At 52.7% G+C, this 19647-nt stretch overlaps 1 protein-coding gene across 1 annotated transcript; it reads right to left on the bottom strand.

Moving 5' to 3' along the window:
• Positions 1-1590: 1590 nt before the first annotated feature.
• Positions 1591-18855, bottom strand: noxa1 (NADPH oxidase activator 1). Its single transcript, XM_056418372.1, has 16 exons — positions 18685-18855; positions 17106-17295; positions 16505-16587; positions 15987-16095; positions 12946-13080; positions 6669-6776; positions 6465-6524; positions 6345-6382; positions 6135-6270; positions 5858-5926; positions 5581-5668; positions 5110-5336; positions 4868-5028; positions 4455-4563; positions 2451-2564; positions 1591-1674 (listed from the first exon to the last, which is right to left on the bottom strand). The coding sequence occupies exons 2-16, from the start codon at positions 17277-17279 to the stop codon at positions 1591-1593; spliced, it is 1695 nt and encodes a 564-aa protein (XP_056274347.1). The 5' UTR covers positions 17280-17295; positions 18685-18855.
• Between the last annotated feature and the right edge of the window lie 792 nt (positions 18856-19647).

Raw genomic sequence — 19647 nt, 5'->3', positions numbered from 1 at the left:
CTCCTCGTGCCAGCAGCTGGTGCTGAGCAGACCAGGCGGTGAGTGTGTCCTCACTCACTAGAGCATGCTGGGTTCTGACCCGTGCTCATGGGATCAGCGTCTACAAGCAGCGTGAGCTCTCGCTCGAGCTTACTGGGAGGGACGCAGTGAAGTACAGTGGTCATACTAGTGGAGGGTCCTCGAAGAACCTGCCCTCTCACTCGACTGTTTCCCTGGGACCTGCTCCCCCGGAGCACAGGCTTTTCGCCCAGGCTACTTTCAAGTGGGATGCTTGTAATTACAGCTACTGTACTAGTCGAGCGTGTCCTCCTTCCTCTCCTCTGAGAGGCTGTTCCTCTAGACCGCTTTCTAAACTGTCTCCCACGGAACCCGTTTCCACAGTAACAGAGTGCTCTCGCTGAAGTTTACTGATAGGACACCAGTAATCACAGCTTCACTGTATTGAAGAGGTGTCCCTCGCTCTAAAACGGACTGTCTCTGTCTCCTGCTTTTCGACAGGACCTGGGCCTACAGACCTGGGCAGGTGCTGCACCACTGCGGCCTAGCTGCTACAGCTACCGTACTAGTGAGGGAGACAGCGTCGCGCTCTACCCTCGCTCGGACTGTCTCCGTCCTGCTCCTCAGCATCTGGGCCACAGTAGCTGAGTGCTACTGCCTGCGACCCCAGCAGCTACAGCTACTGTCACGAGTGAGGCAGCAGTTCGCTCTCCCCTCACTAGGCGGACTATCTCTGTCCTGCTCCAGGACCTGCGCTGCAGTAGCGGTCGTGGCTCGCTCTGGCGCTGCTGCTAGGACTAACAGACAGGTCAGGTCAGCTCCAGGCCAGCCGACCAGTTGCAAGCGCGACTAGGGCTGGGACGCAAGGCTCCCCGCGGTGCTGTCGGGCGAGGCTAGCTTATGAGTAGGTCTGCTGACCCGCAGAACTGGCTCAGATAATCGCCACTGCTAGTGCAGGGAGACTGAAGCATCAGATCACCAGCGGCTGATCCATTCCCAGGGAGGACATCCAGTGGTAGCCCAGGGGGCAGTCCGGCCCCATCGGGTTCCGTCATCCGCCAGGGGCACAGGAACTGCTGGATATACAGCAGCGGAACCCGCGCCGCTAGTGCATTCCTCAGGGGCATTCCCGGCCTGCCACCTTTCAGTCTCCTCTCAGAGACTATCTGAGGGGTTACCATCTCGACAGATCACGAACCCAGGCGTCCATGCAGGACATTATGGCCAAGGTGGCCTTCGTCCCATGCCATCCATTGAGCTAACTTCCATCCATCGGTTTTCCCCAAAGGGGACTCCGAGGCCGTTTGTTGACCGGTGCCCTCGAGCCCAGTGGTTCTGAGCCACCATTTTACCGTGCTTACTACACCCGGCAACTCCCCTCATATGTCATGCTTGACTACAGCCTCAGTGATGCTTCGCTGCAGGCATGTGCACTCGTCCAAGAGAACCTGGGCGCCTAATGCTCTCAGGGTTTAGACCAGCTGTTTGGCGGCGCAGGCACCTTGTCGGAGGCATGTGGGAACAACCTCCCTACTGTCCCAGTGAAATCAGGACCTGCTCTACAGGCGCAGCAGCGCCGCGGTGCAGCCCCGGTTAGACCAGGCAGCAGTTATCTGGTCTTAGCAGGACCGTGTCCACCCGCAGACTCGGGGCACTTAACGCCTTGACTTTCTCAGGCTGAGCACAGCAGACATCCTTCGTGTGGTCTCCAGGAGATCGGCTCATGTCTGTCGACTTAAGGAGAGCCTTTTGTCAGGTTCCTAAGATGCTTCGAGCCGGTTGCTCTGTTATGCTTTCCAAAGCCGTTATTCCCAGGCTTCTTCCATGGACTTCCGGAGTTTCTACAAGGGCATTACTGCCGCCCTGCAATCACCGGGCATGAAACTGCCATCCTGGTGCGATCTGGCTGTGCGCCATACCCATTTAGGGCCACACAGTGCATTACTTGCACTCTCTCACGCGCCGGTTGGGCCTTGATGAACAAACAACTGTCTGAGCCATTCTCAGAGCATAACCTTTATTGGTGTAGCTCTAGATGCAGCCACTAAGCGGGCCTGGCCGTCACTCAAGCAGGTAGGTACTCTCTGAGGGGGCAGGCAGTGGTCTTTTATCCCTTTTTTCCTTGCCTATGGGGCAAATGCTTGGGCTGCTGTCGCGGCGCCCTTCGCATAGAGGGCCTAACAGCCTTTGCCAGGGGGCCACAGGCACAGATGGGGTCACAGTGGTGCCCTCGGCTCTATCCGTGGGGTGAGAGCATACCCGTCAGAGGTATCCCCAGGAAGGGGTCCGCCCACCGGAGGTGCATACAGCAGACTCCGCCTCTCTCGAGGTGGGGCGCAGTCTGGCGGTACAGGACTTCCAGAGGACAGTCTATTGCGACACTTGGGTCTGGAGCCACAGGCCATGCACCTAGGCTCAAACAGTTCCTGTCATACTTGGGAGGGAATAGGTACTTGCTGGGCGAGACGCCTCAACCACGTGTTGGCTTGAACCTCCAGGGGCCTCTGGGGCGGCAGGCTGCTGAAGCTCCCGTGCCCTTCTGATTTTCTTACTCGGTAACCCTTCACCTGACCAATTGTCGGGCGGGGTGGCGACCAGGAGAACGGAACCAGGCGTTCCCCACATTTCCGCTGATCTTGCCAACTACTCGGGGTCTTCAACAGAACCGAATTTTGCTGAGTGGCCCCCTTGCGTCCAGCCAGGACTTGGTTCCCTGGCTGCACAGACTTCGCTGTGAGGCGCCACGGTGCCACCGCTGACATGCGGGGCCCCTAGCACAACTAGATGGTGGGACCTGCCATCCCGATCAGGCGCGCCCAACAAAGGGCAGGCGCGGGAAGCAAGCAGCTGAACAGAATCGGTCAAGGACTATTCTAGATGCCAGTGCCATCCGTCTACGAGGGCGTGGGCCGAAGCCACTTCCAGGCCGACCGGCGGCGGAGGGACCCAGCACGGTGCCCTCGTGCCTGGTACTCACGCCTCCGTCATCCCTTCTGGTTAAGGCATGTCTGCCTCTATCCTGAGGGCCTACACCAGCTGCCATTTCAGGGCAGCATGCTACGCCGACAATGATCACGGAACAGCCACAAGCTGGTGTCCCTTCTTCATAAGGAGGGCCTCAGTGACTATCCCTGAGGCCCGAGGGCTCCTCCAGGGGACTTGCCGGGGTACTGGACACCCTATGCTCGCCTCCTTGGCAGAGGCAGGCTGTGGTTGCTGTCAAGAAGAAAGACCTTTCATCCTTGCCATAACTGCGGCAGAGCAAGTAGGGCAAGCTACCGCCCTGTCGGTCAATGAGCCTTGTCTGAGGGGAACTCAGAGGCTCGGGTGTCTACTGCGGCCTAAAGCGGTGGCTTCCCCAAAGGTGCTGGCACGCTCGGGTCTCAACCAGCCTGTCCAGCCTGCAGCTTGACCACCATAACTAGTCAGTTAGGGTGGATCTAGAAAGGAGCTATGCCACTGCAGAACAGTGCCTGTTCCACTAGATAGTGGAGGCCATTGCCTGTGCATAGGTGGTGAGCGTCAGTGCTCTGCCATCAGAGCAGGGTGTTGTTCTACCAGCGGCGTTCCCATCACGCAGGCGACCCGAGGTATGCCCGTAGAATATAGGTGCATATGTGCAACAGCCTCAGGGGCATCGTTGCGGCACATTCACCAGAACGCTACAGAGTGAAACAGGAACACCCTCCATGCATTGCAGGTGGTCCAAATCCTCTGCTTGAGTCATATGGGAGTAGTTTCCTTGGGATTCCTCGTGACTCTGTTGATATAAGTCATCCAGTGCTAAGCACCGCCTCTGGCGGTCAGGAAGGATGAAATAGAGAAGTTACGATGTGTAACTATGGTTCTATGAATCCTGGATGACCGCCAGGATAAATCACTTTCGAATCTGCGTGAGTTCGCGAAGATTCCGTAGAACTGATCTCGGGATGACACGGAACTTATACCGGTGGGCGGGTCATCCGAGGTCAGGGTGACTTTGTTGTTATTAATACTTCGACCTGCTATGCATGAGGCGGAAGATATCCAGTGCTAAGCACCGCCTCTGGCGGTCATCCAGGATTCATAGAACCATAGTTACATACGTAACTTGCGTTTTATGAGATAGGATTTTAGAGTTTTCTTAAGCTGTAAGCCATAATCAGCAATATTAAAAGAATAAAAGGCTTGCAATATTTCAGTTGATTTATAATGAATCCAGAATGCATGACATTTTTGTTTTTTTAATTGCATTACAGAAAATAAAGAACTTTATCACAATATTCTAATTTTCTGAGACAGTCCTGTATATATAAATACATACATTTATTTATATATAAATATATATTTATATATATAAATGTATACATATCTAAATATATATTCATATATATATAAATATATATTTATATATAGATATAAATATATAGATTTATAAATATATAAATATAAATATATAATCATATATAAAGCCTCACCTGGCACCACAGGGTGGCTCTGCCAGCCTCGGCTACCTCTTGCACAGCGCGGCCTGGCTCCGCCTCCTCACCCAGAGGGATCAACACCCGGGACCCATGCTGCTTATGTCTGATGAAAGGGTGGGAGGAGGGGGGGATGTATAAATAGAGAGCCTCTCACATGGGAACACAGAGGATAGAAGACACGGCATCAAAGCATCGAAGTTATCTGTGATCAACTTAGAAGAGCGGCTCCAGTCTCTGGCTGTCACGCAGCGGTTCAGTGGTGTGTTGGAGTCCCGTGAAGCTGCTCCATGGACTCATGTCATGTCCACGGAGCGGCAGCCTCAGCTCCACGGCAGGTGGTCTTCACAGATGTTGGACCCAAACATATTGTTAAAAAGACAGAAGTGGGTTTCCGGGCCGGCGGTCACCTGAGGCGCAGCCGGGCCGCCGGCTGGCCCAGCTGCTGTGCGACGCGCTCCTTCACTTCCTGGAAGGGCAAGTCCACGGGGACGGACAGGGCCACGCTGAAGGTGTAGTGGACCTTCAGCACCACAGAGCCGGCCTCTGGACCCGGAGCCACACCGTCATGCTGAGGACAAGGAAACACCAGATGACAACTTCTAACCAACATGTGAATCTCGTCCAATCAGATCAGTCAGAGGGCTTTTACCTGCTCGTTGGAGTCATTGGCGTGGTTGGGGTCGTTGGCGTCGTTGGCGTCGTTGGGGTCGTTGGCGTGGTTGCCGTGGTTGCCGTCGTTGGCGTCGTTGGCGTCGTTGGGGTCGTTGGCGTGGTTGCCGTGGTTGCCGTGGTTGCCGTCGTTGGCGTGGTTCCTGCGAGGCTGTGAGGCGAGCAGCGGTGCGACGGTGGTGTCGATATAGGATGGAGGTGGAGTGTCTGAGGTAACACAGAACAGGTAGAGTGATGTCATGAGTCTCCTGATGACATCAGGGAAACATGGTCCATCGACTACGTTTAAGCTCCATAAGAACCATAAGGACTAGTAGGACCAGGAGGACCATAAGAACCACAAGGACCATTAGGACTAGTAGGACCAGGAGGACCAGGAGGACCATAAGAACCACAAGGACCATTAGGACTAGTAGGACCAGGAGGACCAGGAGGCCTGATCCATGTTTACCTCGAGGAGGAGCTGCCGAGCTGGGCTGGGCCTGTGGGCGAGAGGGGGGCTTGAGTCCAGGGGGGAGAGGGATCCCACTGGGGACTCTCTGTGGAACAAGACCAGTCAGGAGGGTCAGTGAGACCACATCTCTTTCTTCAAGAAGAACAACAAGCAAGTGAGTTATGCAAAGTCATCTTTAAACGTCATCTTTCACTCGTTAGATCTCAAACTGATCCCAGTTGAGGTTCCTTCATCCCGAGGAGTGTTTCTACAGGGACGTAGTGCAGTTCAGTACCTTCTCCTTTCTGCCTTTGGGCATCTTGACGTCAGCGGGGTCCAGCAGGGACATCGGCACGAGTCCTTTCTGGAAACAAAGACTTAAAGTCAGAAATTAAAACATGAAACCCACCAAGTGAAATGCTCCTGATTGGGTCTGATGAGTTGGAGCTGTTGTCTTTGCTTTGGTGGATCTGGAGATGATCTCTCAGGACATTCAAACCCCAACACATCTGCATGGTACTGATCCAGAAGGTTCCCCCTCTGCTGGTCTCATGGCTTCTCTCTCTCCTCACCTGTCCATCATGGATGACGGTTGCCAGGCCGTCCCTGTCCTCCTCTCCAAACAGAAACACCATGGCCCCTCCAGGAATGGTGAGTTGCCCGGGGCCCCTGGCCATGTACGGGATCCGCATGCGCATGCCGGGGTCCCTGGTCAGAGACATGTAAACATTACTACTGAAGGGTGTGGTTGGACGGCGGTGCATCCGAGTGGTGGTACTCACTGAGCTCCCTCCACCTTGGGCTCGTAGAAACCGGGTTTCTGTGGGGAGACAACGTGAGCGTGAGCGAAGAGAGCGACCGCCTACAAGGACATCCGCCACGCCGGCTGTGGTCCTGCTCACCTGCAGCCTCAGAGGTTCAAAGCCTCCGAAGTCATCATTGGGAATCACCGAGGAGATCACCTGCCACGAGACCAGGAGGACGTCACATCACTGCAGCATTGTGGGACATGTTATCCCCCACTGCTATCAGAGGGATGGAGCCACTGGTGGAGCTCTAGCATGGTACCGTGGTACAGCATTCATCACAGGGACACGCCCTCCTACCTTTGCTTTGCCCAGGAAGTCCCTCTGCTGCAGCTGGTCCACGTCCTGTTTCCTGGGACGGAACACGATGTCCTCGGGCACCAGCAGAGGAGCCAGGACCTCCTCCTCCTATTTTAAACAAAGGCACTTCTTGAGGTGTGGATGGACTGGTGTACACACAGTGAGGTATCATTCTAGAGTCAGAGGTGGTGGTCCAATGGTTAGAGAGATGGTTGACCCTCATTACCACCAACCCCAACTGCTCCAGGGGACCAGGGCGGACTGGAGGTGGATCTAATAAGTCTCTTAGAGGAGACCATATTACCCACTAGAGGCTTGTGGTACCATATTTTACTAGAGGCTTGGTACCATGTTGCACCCCACTAGAGAGAGCTTGTGGTACCATGTTACCCACTAGAGGGCTTGTGGTACCATGTTACCCCACTAGAGAGCTTGTAGTACCATATTCCCCACTAGAGGCATGATACATCATTGCCCCCTGGTACCATGTTGCCCCACTAGAGGCTTGGCGGTACATGTTGCCTGGGAGGCTTGTAGTGCCACATTGCCCCACTTTCACTAGAGAGGCTTGTGGTGCCATATTACCCCACTAGAGAGCTTGTGGTACCATGTTGCTGCCATGTTGCCCACTAGGAAGCTTGTGGTGCCATATTACTAGAGGCTTGTGGTGCCATGTTGCCACTGGGGCTTGTGGTACTTTGACTAGAGGCTTGTGGTTTCCATGTTTACCCACTGGGAGCTTGCAGTGCCATGTTGCCCCCCACTGGGAGCTTGTGGTGCCGCCCCACCTAGGCTTGTGGTACCTTGTTACCCCCACTAGAGCTTGCTGGTGCCATATTGCCCACTGGAGGCTTGTGTACCATGTTGCCCACTAGAGGCCGGTACCATATTTCACTGGGGTGGAGACATGTTACCCCACTAGAGCTTGTAGTACCATGTTACCCCACTAGAGGCTTGTGGTACCATATTGCCACTAGAGGCTTGTAGTACCATGTTGCCCACTAGGGCTTGTGGTACCATGTTGCCCACTAGAGCTTGTGGTACCATGTTACTAGAGGCTTGTGGTACCATGTTGCCCACTAGAGAGGTTGCCCACTAGAGGCTTGTAGTACCATGTTGCCCACTAGAGGCTTGTAGTGCCATGTTGCCCCCACTAGGCTTGTGGTACCATGTTACCCCACTAGAGCTTGTGGTACCATGTTACCCCACTAGAGGCTTGTGGTACCATGTTGCCCACTAGAGCTTGTGGTACCATGTTGCCCCACTAGAGGCTTGAAACATGAGTACCATGTTGCCCACTAGAGGCTTGTGGTTGCACCATGTTGCCCCACTGGGGAGGCTTGTGGTACCATGTATTACCCACTGGAGGCTTGCAATACCATGTTACCCCACTAAGAGAGGGCTTGTGGTACCATGATTGCCCCACTAGAGAGCTTGTCAGAACCATGTTACCTCCACTTTAGAGCTTGTGTTGTGTTGCCGCACTGGGGCTTGTAATTTCCGTTACCCACTGGGGCTTGTGGTACCACGTTGCCCACTAGAGGCTTGGCCAGTGCCCATATTGCACCACTAGAGGAGTACCATGTTGCCCCCACTAGAGGCTTGTGGTACCATGTTGCCCACTAGGGAGCTTGTGTGGTACCATGTTGTTGCCCCACTAGAGGGCTTGTGCCATGTTGCACTGAAGGCATCAGTACCATGTTTACCCCACTAGAAGCTTGTGCCATGCACTAGAGGCTTGTGGTGTTTACTTACTAGAACTTGTGGTACCATATTGTTGCCCACTAGAGGAAGCTTGTGGTACCATGTTGCCCCACTAGAGGCTTGGCAGTACCATGTTGCCCCACTAGAGGCTTGTAGTACCATGTTGCCCACTACAGAGGCTTGTGGTACCATGTTGCCCCACTACAGAGCTTGTGGTGCCATGTTGCCCCACTAGAGGCTTGTGGTACCATGTTTGCCCCACTAGAGGAGCTTGTGGTACTTATGTTACCTCCCACTATAGAGGCTTGTGGTGCCATATTGCAGAGGCTTGGCTGGTGCCATGTTGCACCACTGGGGAGCATGTAGTGCCATGTTGCCCCACTGGGGCTTGTGGTGCCATGTTACTGTTACCCCACTAGAGAGGCTTGTAGGTATATCGTTACCCCACTAGAGGCTTGTGGTACCATGTAGCTTGTGGTACTCGCTGGGGGCTTGTAGTGCCACGTTGCCCCCACTAGAGAGCTTGTGGTACCCATGTTACCCCACTGGGGCTTGTGGTACCATATTGCCCCACTAGAGAGCTTGTGGTACATGTTACCCCACTGAGGGCTTGTGGTACCAGGTACCCCCACTGGAGGCTTGTGAGTACCGTATTGCCCCACTGGGGCTAGTGCCATGTTGCCCCACTAGAGGCTTGTAGTACCATGTTGCCCACTAGAGGCTTGACCCCACTAAGAGGGCTTGTGTGGTACCATGTTGCCCACTGGGAAGCTTGTGGTACCATGTTACCCCACTGGAGAGCTTGTGGTACCATTGCCCCACTAGAGGCTTGTGGTACCATGTCCCACTAGAGGGAGACTTGTGGTACCATGTTGCCCCACTGTTGCCCCACTAGAGGGCTTGTGGTACCATGTTGCCCACTAGAGGCTTGTGGTACCATGTTACCCACTGCAGAGGCTTGTGAGTACCATGTTGCCCCACTGAAATGTTACCCCCACTAGAGCTTGTGAGCCTGCATTGCCCCACTGGGAAGCTTGTGGTACCATGTTGCCCCTTCTAGAGAATTTGGTAGTACCATGTTACTAGAGGCTTGTGGTACCGTGTTGCAGCACTAGAGTGTGGTACCATGTGCTTGTGGTACCATGTTACCCCACTAGTGAGCTTGTGGTACCACATGCCCCACTAGAGTGCTTGTGGTACCATGTTGCCCCACTATGAGGAGCTTGTAGTACCATGTTACCCACTGGAGGCTTGTTTTATATTGCCCCACTAGAGAAGCTTGTGGTACCATGTTGCCCCACTGGGTGGTGTGGTACCGTATGTTACCCCACTAGAGGCCTGTGGTACCATGTTGCCCCACTAGAGGCTTGTAGTGCCATGTTGCCCACTAGAAGGGCTTGTGGTACCGTATTTGCCCCACTGGAGTGCTTGGTACCATGTTGCCCCACTAGAGAGCTTGTGGTACCATGTTGCCACTAGAGGCTTGCACCCCCACTAGAGGGATCTGTGGCTAGAGGCTTGTGGTACCATGTTGCCCCACTAAGAGAGCTTGTAGTACCATATTACCCCACTAGAGAGCTTGTAGTACCATGTTGCCCACTAGAGCTTGTAGTACCGCTTGTAGTACCATGTGTTACTAGAGCTTGTAGTACCATGTTGCCCCCACTAGAGGCTTGTGGTACCATGTTGCCCCACTAGAGAGCTTGTAGTACCATGTTACCCCCCACTAGAGGGGCTTGCAGCAGTACCATTACCCACTAGGTGCTTGTGGTGCTTGTTACCCACTAGAGGCTTGTGGTACCATGTTGCCCACTAGAGGGCTTGTGGTACCATGTTACCCCACTAGAGAGCTTGTAGTACCATGTTGCCCCACTAGAGCTTGTGGTACCATGTTGCCCCACTAGAGGCTTGTGGTACCATGTTGCCCCACTAGAGGCTTGTGGTGCCATGTTGCCCACTAGAGGGCTTGTAGTACCATGTTGCCCACTGACTAGAGGTTGTGGTGCCATGTTACCCCACTGGTACCATGTTGCCCACTAGAGGATCTGACATGGTAACACAGACACTCTGGTGAGAAGGCAAGGCAGCCTCTACCACCTCAGGCAGCTGAAATTTAAATTTCCCAGAGGATCACTCTGGAGCTGTGAGGCGTCCTGACAGGAGCATCACAGCCTGGTTTGGCAACTGCTCTCAGGACAGGAAGGCTCTGCAGAAGTAGTGGTTCGGCTGGCGCGAACTACACTCCCACCCTGGGACTTGTACACCAGGAGGTGCAGAACCAGGCCGGCAGGATCATGAAGGATCCTCACCAACAACAGACTGTTTCAGCTGCTGCGGTCAGGCAGGCGCCTCCGTAGTCCTGCAAGAACAGAGACTGAGACGGGTTTCTTTCCTCGACCATCAGGATTGTGAACTCCAGCCTCACCAGGACCCCCATCCTCTTAGGCACACACACAATTTGCCTGCACATTCCTGCTGAGCATTGCCACTTTCATTTCACTGCACACCACTGTGTGTGTATGTGACAAATAAAACATCTTGAATCTTGAATCTTGAATCTAGAGCTTGTAGTGCCATATTGCCCACTAGAGCTTGTGGTACCATATTACTTACTAGAAGGAAGCTTGTAGTACCATGTTACTCCACTAGAGGCTTAGTACCATGTTACCCCACTAGAGCTTGTAGAACCATGTTGCCCACTAGAGGCTTGTAGTACCACATTGCCCCCCACTAGAGGCTTGTGGTACCATGTTACCCCACTAGAGGCTTGTGGTACCATGTTACCCACTGGGGCTTGTGAGTACCATGTTACACTAGAGAGAACTTGTGGTACCATGTTGCCCCACTGGGGCTTGTGGTACCAAGTTGCCCCACTAGAGGCTTGTGGTACCATGTTGCCCACTAGAGCCTGTGGTACCATGTTGCCCACTAGAGGCTTGTGGTGCCATAGCCCACTAGAGCTTGGTATGTTGCCCCACTAGAGGGCTTGTGGTACCATGTTGCCCCACTAGAGGCTTGTAGTGCCATGTTGCCCCACTAGAGGCTTGTGGTACCATGTTGCCCCACTAGAGGCTTGTAGCCACATTGCCCCACTGGAGGCTTGTGGTACCATGTTGCCCCACTAGAGGTGGTGCCATGTGCCACTGGGAGCTTGGCAGTACCATGTTGCCCCACTAGAGCTTGTGAGTACCATGTTGCCCACTGGGGCTTGTGGTGCCATGTTGCCCACTAAGAGGCTTGTGGTACCACGTTGTTGCCCACTGGGCATGGTACCACGTTACCTAGAGGCTTGTGGTACCTACGTTGCCCCACTAGAGGCTTGTGGTACCACGTTGCCACTAGAGACATGGTATGTTGCCCCCACTAGAGGCTTGTGGTACCCAGGGCTTGTGGTACCATGTTGCCCACTAGAGGCTTGTGGTACCACGTTACCCCCACTAGGAAGCTTGTGGTACCCGTTGCCCCATAGAGGCTTGGTACCACGTTGCCCCACTAGAGGCTTGTGGTACCGTTGCCCACTAGAGCTTGTAGTACCACGTGTGGTACCATGTTGCCCCACTAGAGGGCTTGTAGTACCATGTTACCCCACTAGAGCTTGTAGTGCCATATTGCCCACTAGAGGCTTGTAGTACCATGTTACCCCACTAGAGGCTTGGTGCCATGTTACCCCACTAGAGACAGTACCATGCTGCCCACTAGAGAGGCTTGTGGTACCATATTACCCACTAGAGGGGCTTGTGGTACCATGTTGCCCACTAGGAGGCTTGTAGCTTGTGGTACCATATTGCCCCACTAGAGGCAGCATGGTGCCATATTGCCCACTAGAGGGCTTGTGGTACCATGTTACCCCACTAGAACTGGTACCATTACCCACTAGAGGCTTAGTGCCATGTTGCACCCCACTAGAGGCTTGTGGTACCATATTACCCCACTAGAGGCTTGTGGTACCATGTTGCCCCACTAGAGGCTTGTGGTGCCATATTGCCCCACTAGAGGGCTTGTAGTACCATGTTGCCCCACTAGAGGGCTTGTGGTACCATATTTACCCCATTAGAGCTTGTAGTACCATGTTACCCCACTAGAGGCTTGTAGTACCATATTACCCCATTAGAGCTTGTGGTACCATATTGCCCTACCCCACTGAAGAGGCTTGTGGTACCATGTTACCCCACTAGAGCTTGGTGCCATATTACCCGAGCTTGTGGTACCATGTTGCCCCACTAGAGGCTTGTAGTGCCATATTACCCCACTAGAGGCTTGTAGTGCCATGTTGCCCCACTAGAGAGCTTGTGGTACCATATTACCCCATTAGAGGCTTGTAGTACCATGTTGCCCCACTAGAGGCTTGTGGTACCATGTTGCCCCACTAGAGGCTTGTGGTACCATGTTGCCCCACTAGAGGCTTGTTGTGCGATGTTGCCCACTAGAGGCTTGTGGTACCATGTTACCCCACTAGAGAGCTTGTAGTACCATGTTACCCCACTAGAGAGCTTGTAGTACCACATTGCCCCACTAGAGAGCTTGTAGTACCACATTGCCCCACTACATGAGGAGTTCAGGGTCCGTCACTCACCAGGACGCTGTCCAGAGCCACCTCTATGGTTCCCCCCCGGCCTCCTCCTCTCTCCTGGGAGGCCGACAGCAGGACCTCCCTGGCCTGCTCCCACTGGCCCATCCGACAGTACACCGCGGCCGCATTGTACAGCACCTGGGGGGGGCACCACCGTCATGTAGCACCTGTAGTAGACGCTGCTATAGGCTGAGAGGCTGCTGGGGGATGCTTAGGATACACTGGGCCTGTGCTGCTCTCTCCTGCTGGGGCTTAGGATACACTGAGCTCCTCTCCTCTCTCCTTGTGGGCCTTAGGATACACTGGGCTCCTCTCTCCTCTCTCCATGTTCTTGAGACGTTTAGGATACACTGGGCTCTCTCCTCTCTTGTAGTACACTGGGCTACAGGATACTCCTCTCTCTCTCCTTATGGCGCCTTAGGATACACACTGTGGATCCTCCTCCTCTCTCCTTATGGTTTAGGCGTCTTGGAGCTCCTCTCTCCTCTCCTTATCTGACGCTTATTGTACACTGAGCACCTCTCTCTCTCTCCATGTGGCACCTTAGGATGGGCAGCTCCTCTCTCCTCACTGGGGGATGCTTACACCTGAGCTCCTCCTCCTCTCTCCTTATGGACGCTTGGATACACTGCTCCCTCTCCTCTCTCTCTTATAGCGCTTAGGATACACTGAGCCCTCTCCTCTCTCCTTATTGACGTTTAGGATACACTGAGCTCCTCTCTCCCTCTCCTCTCTCCTTATGGGCCTTAGGATACACTGAGCTCCTCTCCTCTCTCCTTATGGACGCTTAGGATACACTGAGCTCCTCTCTCTCTCTCCCTTATGGACGCTTAGGATACACTGAGCTCCTCTCCTCTCTCCTTATGGGCTTAGGATACACTGAGCTCCTCTCTCCTCTCTCCTTATGGACGCTTAGGATACACTGAGCTCCTCTCTCCTCTCTCCTTATGGACGCTTAGGATACACTGGGCTCCTCTCTCCTCTCTCCTTATGGACGCTTAGGATACACTGAGCTCCTCTCTCCTCTCTCCTTATGGACGCTTAGGATACACTGAGCTCCTCTCTCCTCTCCTCTCTCCTTATGGACGTTTAGGATACACTGAGCTCCTCTCTCCTCTCTCCTTATGGACGCTTAGGATACACTGAGCTCCTCTCTCCTCTCCTCTCTCCTTATGGATGCTTAGGATACACTGAGCTCCTCTCTCCTCTCCTTATGGACGTTTAGGATACACTGAGCTCCTCTCTCCTCTCTCCTTATGGACGTTTAGGATACACTGAGCTCCTCGCTCCTCTCCTTATGGACGCTAAGGATACACTGAGCTCCTCTCTCCTCTCTCCTTATGGACGTTTAGGATACACTGAACACCTCTCTCTCCTCTCTCCTTATGGACGTTTAGGATACACTGAGCTCCTCTCTCCTCTCTCCTTATGGACGCTTAGGATACACTGAGCTCCTCTCCTCTCTCCTTATGGACGTTTAGGATACACTGAGCTCCTCTCCTCTCTCCTTATGGACGTTTAGGATACACTGAGCTTCTCTCTCCTTAAGGACGCTTAGGATACACTGAGCTCCTCTCCTCTCTCCTTATGGGCGCTTAGGATACACTGAGCTCCTCTCCTCTCTCTCCTTATGGACGCTTAGGATACACTGAGCCCTCTCTCCTCTCTCCTTATGGGCGCTTAGGAGACACTGAGCTCCTCTCCTCCTCTCTCCTTATGGACGTTTAGGATACACTGAGCTCCTCTCTCCTCTCTCTCCTTAAGGACGCTTAGGATACACTGAGCTCCTCTCTCCTCTCTCCTTATGGACGTTTAGGATACACTGAGCTCCTCTCTCCTCTCTCCTTATGGACGTTTAGGATACACTGAGCTCCTCTCTCCTCTCTCTCCTTATGGACGTTTAGGATACACTGAGCTCCTCTCTCCTCTCTCCTTAAGGACGCTTAGGATACACTGAGCTCCTCTCCTCTCTCCTTATGGACGTTTAGGATACACTGAGCTCCTCTCTCCTCTCTCCTTAAGGACGTTTAGGATACACTGAGCTCCTCTCCTCTCTCCTTATGGACGTTTAGGATACACTGAGCTCCTCTCTCCTCTCTCCTTATGGACGTTTAGGATACACTGAGCTCCTCTCTCCTCTCTCCTTATGGACGTTTAGGATACACTGAGCTCCTCTCTCCTCTCTCCTTATGGACGTTTAGGATACACTGAGCTCCTCTCTCCTCTCTCCTTATGGACGCTTAGGATTCACTGAGCTCCTCTCTCCTCTCTCCTTATGGATGCTGAGGATACACTGAGCTCCTCTCTCCTTAAGGACGTTTAGGATACACTGAGCTCCTCTCTCCTCTCTCCTTATGGACACTAGGATACACTGAGCTCCTCTCTCCTTATGGACGCTTAGGATACACTGAGCTCCTCTCTCTTCTCTCCTTATGGACGCTTAGGATACACTGAGCTCCTCTCCTCTCTCCTTATGGACGCTTAGGATACACTGAGCTCCTCTCTCCTTATGGATGCTTAGGATACACTGAGCTCCTCTCCTCTCTCCTTATGGACGTTTAGGATACACTGAGCTCCTCTCTCCTCTCTCCTTATGGACGTTTAGGATACACTGAGCTCCTCTCTCCTCTCTCCTTATGGATGTTTAGGATACACTGAGCTCCTCTCTCCTCTCTCCTTATGGACGTTTAGGATACACTGAGCTCCTCTCTCTTCTCCTCTCTGACGCTTAGGATACACTGAGCTCCTCTCTCCTCTCTCCTTATGGACGTTTAGGATACACTGAGCTCCTCTCTCCTCTCCTCTCGTTGTCTGTTTCCTGTGACGTGAGCCTTGAGACCTGGAGTAGTGCGTTAGCTGCGCGGCGGTGGCCTGGCTGCATGATCTCATCCTCTTCTTCAACAATGAGGCTTTGTGAGCTTCCAGGTGTCTGTGGCGTTGGAACTGAACAATGGAGGCGATGACGAAGCCCCGTTTGCTCCGGCTGCATTCCTCAGTGCCCACAGGCATTATGGGATGTCTGTGTGGGAGGCTGCATGTCATACCTGCCAGCTGTGGAGTTTGAACCTCAGGCCCAGCTGCCTGTAGTCGATGACCGTGTTGCCTCTCATGTGCTTCTGAGCCCAGATGCAGTCGGACAGAGCGTCCTCCAGCCTGGAGACAGAGACGGGGGAGAAGGGTAGCGCGTTGGTACGGTCAGACCTTTCCTTTGTCACACAGTAATTGGGTCTCCACTGGTTGCCTGGCAACCTCACGGTGATTCAAAGTCTCCAGGAAGTTTCTGTGCCGAGCAAAACAATACTCTGACTCATAAGCAGCCGTAAAACCCCCGACGGTCATCTCCTTGAATCACATCCTGGTGCCGGAGCTCTGGAGGAGCAACAAGACTTCCTGTTAGAACGGAGTGGCATCACACACCCTGTGAGCTCAGTGGAAGGTGCGGCACCGGGCAGGACGACGGCTCTTCTTCCCAACATTCCCTTGATTCACTCGTGTTCACGATACTTTCTTTGGCTTCTTGGAGCCTGTAAGTCGGTCTATCGGACCCAGTGCTGCCCCCTACCTGCCGACCTGCATCATCACCGCTGCTCTCTGGAAGAAGCCGACAGCGAGGCGTTGGTCCTTAGAGATGGTGAGGTCTAAAGCCTGGACACGTTGCACACAAGAGGCGACAGAGGTGATAATAATGTGATGTGCAGGAGACAGATGATACATCAAAGAGCTTCAGCACGTTGTTCTTATGAAGACAATTATTAAACATTAAAAACATCATAACACATCGGCCTGGATCAGACCCCAGGATGAGGGTCCCTTTAAAGGAGGGGCGTCACACTCCTCTTCACCGGGGGCCACATCAGCATCATGGCCGCCACTTAAAGGGCCGGTGTACCTGAAGCGCTGTATAAACTATACTCCCCAACATCGGGTTAAATAACTCTCTTTGCATTTGATTATTGTTCATTCAAGTGTAGAGATGTTGTACACAAGGACACTTCTCTAATGTTATAACACACATTCATTTAATTCGAAACCTTCAAAATAAAAGCACGGGACATCAAGGCGCGTCGTTATATGCGGCCCCTGACTTCTTGAAAGACCCATGATCGCCTTTATGTCCCGTGCTTTGCCCCCTGACGGGGGCCCTCCTCGGGCTCCACACTGACCTCCAGGGCCCGGTCCAGCTGACCCAGCACCAGGTGGGCCGAGGCGGCGTTGAACAGCGTGCGGGACGTGGGCTCGCTGATCTGCTGCAGCTTGGCCAGAGCGGCCGGCCAGGCCCGCGAGTCCACGGCCTGCACCGCCTCGTGCCACAGCTGCAGGAACTCAGTGTACAGCATCCTGCAGGGGGAGGGGCTTCAGACCACAAGAAAGAACATCAACAGGGACACTCAGAACAACGTCAACAGAACGTCAACAGAACAACGTCAACAGAACGTCAACAGAACAACGTCAACAGAACGTCAACAGAACAATGTCAACAGAACAATGTCAACAGAACAACGTCAACAGAACAACGTCAACAGAACAACGTCAACAGAACAATGTCAACAGAACAACGTCAACAGAACAACGTAAACAGAACAATGTCAACAGAACAACGTCAACAGAACAACGTCAACAGAACAATGTCAACAGGACAACGTCAACAGAACAACATCAACAGAACAACGTAAACAGAACAACGTCAACAGAACAACATCAACAGAACAACGTCAACAGAACAATGTCAACAGAACAATGTCAACAGGACAACGTCAACAGAACAATGTCAACAGAACAACGTAAACAGAACAACGTCAACAGAACAACGTCAACAGAACAATGTCAACAGAACAACGTAAACAGAACAACGTCAACAGAACAATGTCAACAGAACAACGTCAACAGAACAATGTCAACAGAACAACGTCAACAGAACAACGTCAACAGAACAATATCAACAGAACAACGTCAACAGAACGTCAACAGAACAACGTAAACAGAACAACGTCAACAGAACAATGTCAACAGAACAACGTCAACAGAACAATGTCAACAGAACAACGTCAACAGAACAATGTCAACAGAACAATATCAACAGAACAACGTCAACAGAACAATGTCAACAGAACAACGTAAACAGAACAACGTAAACAGAACAACGTCAACAGAACAATGTCAACAGAACAACGTCAACAGAACAACGTAAACAGAACAATGTCAACAGAACAATGTCAACAGAAGAACGTCAACAGAATAATGTCAACAGAACAACATAAATAGTCCTGTCTGTGTAAACAATGTCTCATGTGTCACATAGAGCATCTCTTTGTGTGTGTGTAGTGTGTGTGTGTGTAGTGTGTGTGTGTGTGTAGTGTGTGTGTGTGTGTGTGTGTGTGTGTAGTGTGTGTGTGTAGTGTGTGTGTGGCTCTGATGGAGATCTGCTCTGGGCTGCCAGCGTCTCGTCTCTTCTCGTCTCGTCGCTAACGGCTCGTCGCTAACGGCTCAACACGGACAGACGTCCCTCACACATCATGTATGGAGGAATGACTGTAACATGTGAAGTTGTCAATAAAGTTATTGAAATAAACCGCATGTTCCACTGCTTTAAGGTGAATAGTGCTTCGATATCCTGGTTGTTATGAGTGTGTAAAGTTTATTAGATATAATCCGGCGGACAGACGTTCTGTGGAGAAACACACAGCCTGTCGCCATCAGGACATCACACTAGAACACTAAAGGACGTGAAATCAGGCTGCTCACTTCACTGGATGCTTCCTTGTTCCTTCCTTCCTATCTGCTCCTGCTCCGTCTATCAGAGACAGCTGAGGCCTCAGGCGGCGTACCTCCTGCTCCTGATGTCCGTGTTCCTCCTGCTCCTCCTGCTCCTCCTGCTGCTCCTCCTGCTCCTGCTGCTGCTGCTCCTCTCTGTGCAGGTGGAGGTGAGCGTGAGGCGCCGGCCTCCTTCAGGCTCCACCCTGCTGCTACCAGGAAGTGCTCCATCCAGCCAGAGCTGTGGAATGCAGCTGCCTCCTCCCGATGACCTCACCGTGTCAGACCGGTTCTACACCTGTTGGACCTGGAGCTCATCTCACCTGACGCTGTGTGAGCGACTGGAAGGGAACTTCTACCTGACGACAGCTCAGCCAATAGGACGCTGCGGCTCGGCGACATGTTAACTGTCTTGAAATACATGTAGATATATAAATGAACACAGGAGGGAGAACTGGAGATCAAAGACCCCCCCACACACACACACATACACACACTCACACACACACACACATACACACACACACACACACACACACACACATACACACACACACACAACACACACACACACACACACATACACACACTCACACACACACTCACACACACACACAAACACACAACACACACACACACACACTGTGAAAATATAGAATATCTGACCACCTTTATTTGAGTCAGGGACTGTATTGCAGGAGTATCTTATGATCTTTGTAGAACACATTGAGGCTAACTCAGTGACAGCAGGAAGCTGCAGTGACATCACAGAACTGAGAGGTTCAGATGAGTGACCTTTGACCTCCTTTAACAAGGACGGTGGTAGAGAAGGAAGTGGAGCGTCCCATGGAGGTTCCTGTAGTCCCATAACACCATGAAGTCAACGTGAAGCGTGTTTTAATGTCTGTAAGGACTTCTGGGTCGACCTGCTGCTCAGCCACTGGGGCAGCAGGG

This window comes from Pseudoliparis swirei, chromosome 7 (genome assembly GCF_029220125.1).
Source record: "Pseudoliparis swirei isolate HS2019 ecotype Mariana Trench chromosome 7, NWPU_hadal_v1, whole genome shotgun sequence".
Classification (NCBI taxonomy): Eukaryota; Metazoa; Chordata; class Actinopteri; order Perciformes; family Liparidae; genus Pseudoliparis; species Pseudoliparis swirei.
The sequence above is the reverse complement of the archived record's forward strand: the minus strand, read 5'-3'. Positions and strand labels throughout refer to the sequence as shown.

Bases quoted from the DNA above. Each gene is read 5' to 3' on its own strand.
- noxa1 (XM_056418372.1), bottom strand. From the start codon at position 17,279: ATGCTGTACACTGAGTTCCTGCAGCTGTGGCACGAGGCGGTGCAGGCC. The intron at 5,669-5,857 runs GTACTGAACTGC...CTTGTTCCACAG, and splicing joins CCAAAGGCAGAAAGGAGAAG to AGAGTCCCCAGTGGGATCCC. The intron at 4,564-4,867 runs GTGACCGCCGGC...CCCTTTCATCAG, and splicing joins GCGGCCCGGCTGCGCCTCAG to ACATAAGCAGCATGGGTCCC.